Raw genomic sequence first — 9,436 nt, forward strand, 5'->3', positions numbered from 1 at the left:
AAGTAAATGTTAAACCTTTAAAACATTAATTAATTGAAAATACAGAGCATATTTTACTGAAAGTATGCTCAAGTGCTAGTGCAGTCAGAGTTCCTAAATTCATCTTTGGAAATTTAGTCTTACCACATGTGTAAAGCTGAATTTTTTTTCTGCATTACTCCAGAGTGCATCTTAATTTAATTACCTTATTTCAAGTACAGTCTTTTCTTCAACATATTATTTTTAAAAATTTCCAACCTACGGGAGAGTTAAAAAAAATAGTACAATGAACACACAACACCCCATACCCAACTCCACCAATTGTTAACTTTTGCTATATTTCTGTGTGTGTGCTCTCTCTTTATGCATGTATGTGTGTTTGCTAAATCAATTGAAATTAACTTGCTAGTATCACCCCTAAGTACTTTAGTATGTATCACTTTAGAATAAGGACACCCTCCTACATAACCATGATACCATCATTGTACTCAAGACATTTAGCAAGTCTTAAATTATATAAATGTCTAATCACTGTCATACATCTGAAACTAATATAATACTGTATGTCAACCTGAAAAATAAAAAATCATTTAAAACATAAGTAAATAAAGCAAATGGGTTAAAACGTTTTTTAAAATGATATTTTACATTGATAAAAATACCATCTAATATGTAGTTCTTAATCAAATATCCCCAATTGTTATAATAATTTCTTTAATCAATTTTTTTTGACAGAGGATCCAATCAAAGGCCATACAGTGCATTTAGAAATCATGTGTCTTTTAATTTAGAACATTTTTCCCCCTGCTTCTTTCCCTCCTTTTTTTTTTTTTTTTTTGTCTTTCATGACATGGACATAATTTGAAGAGTCTAGGTCTGTTGTCTTGTAGCATGTCCTACAATCTAGACTTGTGTGATAGTGACAGGTAGTTTCTCATGACAGTTAAACATGTATATGGAAAAAAATACACATGCATAGATTGTACATTCCTGTTGCTTTTCCATATACATCTATGTTTTCCCATTTCTGAGACTTCACTCACACAGACCATCTTTTTAATTAATGCCCTTCTTCCATTTTATAATTTACAAGGTCAAGTTCAATGTTTAACCTTCTCTAGATGATTTCTCTAATGCCCTTCATCCTGATATAATCTTTGAATATCAGAATACTTTAGCTTTTCTTTTCTTATAGTATTTACAATTTTTTTTTTTACTTTGTATTATCATTTTTATTTGTTTGCTTTTTTTATTTTTTTACTTTCTTTCCAATGAAAGCCTCCTAAGAGCAGGCCTAATTTATCTCTGACCTCCCTGGAATCTAGCACATGGTGGTTCACAAAGTAGGTAATCAATGTATATATATTTGTTGAATAAATGAATAGATGGATGAATAAATGAATAAAAATCTTATCTTTGGATTCTGAGGTACAGTGAGTTGGTTAAGAACTTAATGTTTCTTTAAAAGTTTCAAATAATTTTTTATGAGTGTACTTTCTGCACCCAGAATAGTCTATTTAATTTTTTAAAAATAAAATTTTAGTTTTAATAAAAATAAACTACATATATTCTATGCCTTGGTATAGCTGTTTTAAAATCAACTTGTTAAGAACTGAAGGAAGCCTTTCAATCTGGACAGTTCATTCTTTAACTTTGGAAAATACCCTTATATTATTATTTTTTTGATAATTTCCTCTTTTGCATATTTTCTGCTCCTCTGGAATAAAGTCCTGTAAGTCGGATGTTGAAACTTCTGGATTGATTCTCTATATCTCTTATCTTTTCTTTCATATTTTCCATCTTTTACTTTCTGAAAGATTTCCGTCCAACCTACTATTGATCTTTTTAAATTTAGGAAATCATGTTTTCATTTTTTTAGAGTTTTGTTTCATATTTTTAATAGCATCCATTTCTTGTTTTATGGATGCAATATCTTTTCAAATCTCTAAGAAAATATTAATTAGAACTTACTGAAAATTTTCTTCTGTTCCCTGAACTATCTCTACTTAAACTTTCTTAAATTCTTCTTATTTTTATTTTGATCTTTCTCTCATTCATATTGAAGGCATTTTATACATTAAGTATAGAAACCTCTGTGTGCTGAAAAGCTGATTATGAACTCTGTGTACATGAGCAATGTTTGCCAACTGCCAGGTTGGCTATAGGTCAATTAAATGTCGAGTTAGGTATTATGATGTGTAAACTCCCAAATACCAAAACATGGAGGTTTTTTTTTTTTTTCTGACATCATTTAATTTCTTTAGAAAATAACCCATTTTTTTTGCCTGTAACTTCTCATTGCTGAAATGTCACCCAGCAGAGGGGTGTGTGTGTGTGTGTGTGGGTGGGTGGGTGTGTATGTGTGTGTCTTTTCTGTTTCCTATTCAGACTTTTAGTTGACCTCTCTGTTTCCAGTCCTTCATTTCACCCCTTCCCTCTGTGTCCTGTGTATCAGCACCCCAAGACTCAGCTTTATCTGCTGTATCAGTTACCACTCATCTTCCATCTGGTAGAATTCTGTTAAAATCTCTCACCCTCTGACGGCCTCCCACGTCTTCTTGATATGGGTTTATATGTTCTTTTTTCCCCTTTACCATCATTTTGGTGGAATCTTGAGAAAGAGAGGAGATAAATACATGAAAATATTTTCCAAAATATTAATTCCTCCCTCTCCCCAAAAATCAATTTGCAATCTTTAATCAGACTTCTGCTTGATTTTAAAAGTTTTTATGTTACCAACTTCCTTCTCTGTAAATTTGATCTTGTGAATAGTGTAAATTTTCTGCTTAGAAGATTCAAGAAGTGATTTTCTATGTGATTATGAGAGTAAGGTTCAGACAACCTTGGGTGGTTTAAAGTTTCCCACTGAGTAATCTAGACATGGGGAAAGTGCTAAAGATACTGCTTAGGGAAGTGTGAGATAAACTCTCTCTTTATGACTTCAGAAGTCTGGTTACTTATTTACAACTGGAATAAATGGTCAAATAACTAGAGAAGTTCTACAAACCACTGGTAAAGTTTTTATTCTGCTACCAAATCACGCTCCTGTGCATGTCTGAACGTTCGGTTACCCTAGATTTCCCACAGCTGGAAGAGAAAAAGCTGCAGCGTCACCCAGGCAGGCCTCTCCCAAGTCCTACTCACTCACAAAGAATTTCCCCTTTGAGCTACTATGACATTGGCTGGTTACACCACAGATTCCTCAGGATTGGCTGGGACTGCAAATAAAACACTGCCCATAATCGAGCCGATAAGCTACTACATAAATGCATGTAAGTTCCTCTTTTTAGACTATAACATGAAGCATTTGCTCTCTTCTTTCCTCCTAACATTTTCATGCAAGACCTGGAGAGGAAACATCATCTCTGGCCAAAAGGAAAAGTCTTTAAGGAAAAGGAGCTTTAAAATGGGTCTGTTGAGTTCTAAAAACCCTAAAGCCAAGCAAGCCCATATTCTTCTTCTGGGACTTGACTCTGCTGGGAAGTCTACTCTCCTTTATAAATTAAAGCTTGCTAAGGATATTGTGACCATCCCAACAATCGGTTTCAACGTGGAGATGATTGAGCTGGGAAAGGGTATTTCACTCACCGTCTGGGATGTTGGAGGACAGGAGAAAATGAGAACCTTGTGGGGCTGTTACTGTGAGCATACCGATGGGCTGGTGTATGTTGTGGATAGTACCGACAAACAGCGACTGGAAGACTCCAGGAGAGAATTCGAGCACATTTTGAAGAATGAACACATAGAAAATGTGCCTGTGGTCCTATTAGCCAACAAACAGGATGTGCCTGGAGCTCTGACTGCCGAGGACATCACTAGAATTTTCAAAGTGAAGAAGCTCTGCTGTAACCGGAACTGGTGTGTGCAGCCCTGCTGTGCCATCACTGGGGACGGACTGACTGAGGGGTTCAGGAAATTAACTGAATTTGTGAAAAGCCACATGAAAACAAGAGGAGACACGTTAGCATTCTTCAAGCAGAAGTGAGGTCCAAGCAGTGAAAGAGACATTGATGAAGATGAAAGAGTAATTTTTCCCCCCACACCAAATGAGAAAAGCAAGTTACCGAGGTGGCAAACTTTTCCTGAGACATTATCTCACCTAATTAAGTTAAACAACTCAGAATAATATCTATAAAATATTATTTTTGGCCAGGCATGTTAGCTAACTGTGTGGTAATGATAATTGAGAATGAAAAATTTACTATTTTGTGCTTGTTAGATGGTTCAGAATAATTATATTTGGGATCAAATAAATTATTGCTTTATTATTTTTATATGACTACTAGAACAAATTTTAAGTAAACTGTCTGCTAATAGAGTCAGAATTCTTTCAGATTGTTTTCAGCTGTTACAGGTATTAAATTTCCACCACGCTCCTATGTAATATCTGGGTAGTATAAAAAATGAACTTTAAATTATAGAGAGGAAAAATTTTGATGTTACCATTTTGTAAATCCCTATCTACCCCCTATATAAAGATTTTCTTCTGGATTCCTGACGGCTTTTTGAAATCTATTGCTTGGAACTTCCTACAATGACTCAAACAATGATCTCTAGGCTGTTAGTTGCCCAGAGGCTGTGTTCTCCCATGGGAGCAGAAGTTTGCATCTTAAAGCTCTTGGGATCAAGGCAAGGCCTGGGCTTACTGCTCATCTTGAGGCTGCAGTCCCAAGACTGGCTTCAGTAGAATTCAATATAACAGTCATTACTTGGGAACTATGTATAGCTCACTGTACCGATCAAACAGGAACCAGAGCTAGACTTTGCTCTCAGAGACCTTACAATCCACAAAGGGAAACAACATAAAGCTAGTAGCTAGAAAGCTAGAATATGGCAATCAATGCTGTGCTATAACAGGAGAGACTCTTTCTAAGCTGGAAAAACAGAAACTGCTTTATGCAGGAGGTAGTATTTAAGAAGTCCCCCCCCAACCCCCCGCCCCCTGCTACTCCCGCCCCTGGGGAATCCCACAAAGGTACAGGTTAGGCACTGGAAGTTACTATCATTAGGAGACTCTCTAGAGACTCTGTGGGGGAGGGCAGGAAGAGACAAGGAACTAGAGATTGAATCGGAATTCCCCTAGAGGCTCATAACTCCCAGGGAGGCCTTTCCTCCTACCCCACCTCCAACGAGGCTCGTTTGGGCTAGAAGCAGGTTTCAAGCCTCCGCAGCAGGCCCTGAGACTTTAAATCTTAAGGTCACAGGAAAATAAAGGTACAATAAACCAGGGGTGCCAGCCCCTGGATTCCTTTCATGGTTTTCTTCTCTCATCTTAGCCATGATTTGTTCAGCAAAGATCTGAGTAGCTACTTCTGTGCTACGTTGTAAGGATTCAGATAATAAAGCAGACATATAGTAATAGTTACCATTGGTTGACTATTTGTGTGTGCCAGGTGTTGCACTAAACACTTTCATATGTCTTCTCATTTAAAGTTCACAACTGCCCCAAAAGAAATAGGTATTATTTTCTCAATTTTACAGATGAGAGTAGTGAGACAAAAGATCAGGAAGATTAGTGCTGACAGCTGTTTTTGTATTTGTCTAGTAGGTCTTCCAGTTAAACAACAATAACAACCACACACACACACACACACACACACACACAAAAGGACTTGGTATTTTAACTGAGGGGAATGGCAGAGCCAAGATTCAAACTTAGGTGATTTCAAAGCCTGTGCTGGTAATTGCCATGATATTGTTTTATAAATAAGATATGGTCTCTGCCTTCCATGAGCTCACAACATACAATTAAAAATAAATCCATGTTAAATTAAGACTAGAACTACCATATAATCCAGCAATCTCACTTTTGGATATATATCCAAAGGGAACGAAATCACTGTCTGTCTCGAAGAGACACCTACACTCCCATGTTCATTATAGTATTGCTTACCATAGCTAAGACATGGAAACAACCTAAGTGTCCATTGACAAATGAATGAAGAAGATATAGTATATATATATACACAATGGAATATTATCTAGCCACAGAAAGAAGGAAACTCTGCCATTTGCAATGACATGAATGAAACTGAGGGGCATTATGCTAAATGAAATAAGCCAGAAAGAGAAAGACAAATACTGTATGATCTCACTTATATGCAGAATCTAAAAGAGCCAAATTCATAGAAACAGAGAGTGGAGTGATGATTTCTAGGGGCTGGGGGAAATGGGGAGAGATTGTGCAAAGGGTACAAACTTTCCATGAGATGAATTAAGTTCTGAGGATCTAATGTACAGCACGGCGACCTTCAATAACAACACTGTATTGTATACTTGAAATTTGCTAAGAGAGTACATGGTAAGCATTTCCACCCTCCCCCCAAAAAAAGTAACTATGTGAAGTGATGTTAATTAATTCAATTGTGGGAATCCTTTTACAATGTATATCAAATCCTCAAGTTGAATGCTTTAATATATTATTACTATGTAATATAAAATATATTTTACTTGTCAATTATACTTTAATAAAGATGTGGGGGGAGGAGGGGAAGAATAAACCCAGGCCAACATATATTACTTTTATAATAAGAAGTTTCTTAGAAAAGACAAGCCAGACAGCGTAAATTGAGTGTAATAACAGAGGTATAAGAAAAATGCTGAAAGACTGGCAAAAAGAAGACCTCAGGGCAGTGGCAACGTTAAAGGCTTCATAGCAGAGTTTTTTCAAAGTTTCACAAGATGATTAAAACCTCAAATATTCATCTTTAAAAAATGCATCATCCCTTGCCATTTTCCCTTTTTAAATCTTCCTAATCTCTCTCTCTCTCTCTTTTTTTTTTTCTGGCTGGGTTTTTTTTTGTGTGTGTGTGAAAACTAGAGGACCTATTAGACAAATTCAAAGAGAGCTGTAAGCACTAATCTTTCTAATTTTAAAATTAGGAGTCGCTAATCTATGTCTATAGAAAATATCTGGATAAAAAATGTCCCCCAGTATCCTGAGTATTTTGGTAGTTTGAATTAAGTCAAGTCCTTTGTGGCCCAGTCTAAGCACAATGCAAAATTCAGAGAAACAGTCCCTAAAAAATATTGAAAGCAATTAAAATCTTCCCTTCAGAAAGCTCTGATGTGTGTAGTGGGCATAGTGGACAGATACACTCTTAATGTAGAGCAAATCTTATAAAGTAGCTTTTCAATTTCTCTCCTTCATACAATAGCTATTCCTCAAAATCTCTACTAATATTCTCTGAAAAACTGGAACACTCTCATGCTTTCCTCCTTCCTTCCCTGGGGTCCAATTTTTTTCTTCCATCAGTCACTTGCTTTCTTTTCGATGTATATTTTACCAATCTTTCTTTGGCATTTTCTTTCTTCTCTCGCTAGCATGTTCCTTGATGTCCTCCAACACACACACACACACACACACACACACACACACACACACACACACACACACACACATCTGTGCGCTCTTCACTTTGATCTACTAATAAAGACCAAAAGTGAGGGAAGGGAAATAGGTTAGGTGGGCAATAGCAAAATATTCCTTAACATGTGAGAAGAAAGAGGCCTTGATATTTATTATTGTCATGCATTTTATTTATTGTTATCTATATGTAATGAAGCAAAACTTTTAACTTATCAAAAATAGCATGCTGCCATAGATCTATAGCAACGAAAAGCAGAACACTTTTAAAATGTTCCTTGGTCAAAGATTATAGAGTTTGAAAGGTAAATATCAGTTAAATATTTCTATCTGATTTTCTAAGTATTCCCAGGTGAAAAAAAAAAAAATCCCTATAGGGCATAAGAATAAAGAACAGCAAATAAATAAAGCAGCAGCAGTGACGGATAGGTTAAAATTAATTTGTCAGTTTAAAAAGCTGATGTTTGCTGATGATGAACAAAGTGGGTTCTGCCAAACCAAGGAAGACCGGGAATTTCACGTGGAGAATCCTGAAGTTCTTGTCCCTTATGGGTGGCACAGAGGGACAATACACGGACGCTGCAGTACATTCAGTGTGTGAAGGGACAGCCAAAGGATAGCATCTGGAGGGCTCTTGTGAACCCTGGGGTTTGCCTGTTCCTGGTTGCATGAGCTCTCTCTCCAGAGAGGCAGAGAAATAGAAAACAGAGAGACTTTTCCGTTGGTAGTGCTAATGACTAACACAATTTGTGATATGGTGCTGCTGTGGTTTCATTGCACCAGGTTTTTAGCATACTGTTGACTGTTAACGGATTGAATTACCTTAAGCATGAGCACATTTTACCTCAAAAGCGCTATGCAAATATTAAAGTCGGTTATTAGATGACTTAACCATATGAGTAGTATTTTCATAAATGATACCATGTTTTGTTTTCACCAAATCTCATGGGGACACATAACGAATATTATCAACACTATTTTAATGATATGAGTTGCTGATTAAGCAGTTACTGAACCTAGTCTTCTGATATCTAAGATTTTTTAAAAATATAATTATCATACAATGAATTTAACAATAATATGGCACATACAGATTTTCCATTAGGTTTCTTTGTTTCTATAAACCAAATTCTTTATTCCCTTCTTACCCTATCTGGTACCTGTCTCCTAGATCTCCAACCTCTCCTGCTTCCAGCCACTCTTGCTTTAATGTCCATATTTCGCTCCTAATTTATTATAACCTCAGGGCCCTTAAACTTGCTGTTTCCCCAGTTTAGAAAATACTTTTTTCAGGCCTTCAAATCATTCATGGCTTCATCTCTTTCGAAGTTCCAACCAAATATTCAGAGGTGTTCCCTGAATCCTTATCTAAATAGATCTCCTCATCCTTGCCATCTAATACCTCTTACCTTGCTTTATTATTTTTCATATAATTTATCATGGCTTCGGAGTTTATTACTTACTCGTTTACTCGTTTCTTTCCCTCCTGAGAGGGTTAGCAACTTGGGAACAGAAGCTTTATTCACTGTTGGATTCTGGAATAGCGCTGAGAATGTAAAAGGTATTTAAAGGATACGTACAACACCAGTGAATGGTCTGAACCCTAACGGGAGGTCTCTTTAGGGCCCCAGGCTCTCTCTCAGGATGGACTATGGATCCAATAATGGAGAATAAAAACAGTGGCAGATTTGAGCCTAGGACAGTCTCATTCTAACTTCAGGGACCATCAGTGAGTCCCTCCCTCCCTCAGGAGTAGGGACTGAAATGAACATAGGCTTTAGAGACCGAACTGCATGGGAATTATGGTTCGTCACTTGCTGTTGCTTTTAGACAGGTTACTTCACCTCTCTGTCTCAGTTTTCTCTACTAGAACGAGAAATAAACTTTTACTGTGTTAAGCCATGGAGATTTGGAGGTTGTTGCAGCCACCACTGTTAATTACTCTAATAAACTAGGATCATGTTCCTTGCTCCTCCAGTGTGTCCTAAAATTCTTCTTTTCTCAGTCTTCTTCTTCTCACAACCCTCTTCTTCCATATCCCCCTATACCCATTTTAGTATCCTCATTTGATTCATCCCAGAACAAAAAAAA

The 9,436-nt window shown here is 36.6% G+C and overlaps 1 protein-coding gene across 4 annotated transcripts in view; it reads left to right on the forward strand.

Moving 5' to 3' along the window:
- The window catches only part of ARL14 (ADP ribosylation factor like GTPase 14), a 121,059-nt gene that overhangs the window by 55,476 nt on the left and 56,147 nt on the right, over positions 1-9,436 (forward strand). For 2 of the 4 annotated variants that reach the window (XM_023524547.1, XM_011379758.2), the window contains exon 2: positions 3,323-4,477. The exons of the other annotated variants lie outside the window; for them this stretch is intronic. In XM_023524547.1, the coding sequence (XP_023380315.1) occupies positions 3,386-3,964 (579 nt within the window). In that variant the 5' untranslated portion in view covers positions 3,323-3,385 and the 3' untranslated portion in view covers positions 3,965-4,477. Of the gene's footprint in view, positions 1-3,322; positions 4,478-9,436 lie in introns of those variants that run through there. 4 annotated transcript variants of the gene reach the window in all.

Source organism: Pteropus vampyrus, unplaced genomic scaffold (assembly GCF_000151845.1).
Source record: "Pteropus vampyrus isolate Shadow unplaced genomic scaffold, Pvam_2.0 Scaffold12, whole genome shotgun sequence".
Lineage (NCBI taxonomy): Eukaryota > Metazoa > Chordata > Mammalia > Chiroptera > Pteropodidae > Pteropus > Pteropus vampyrus.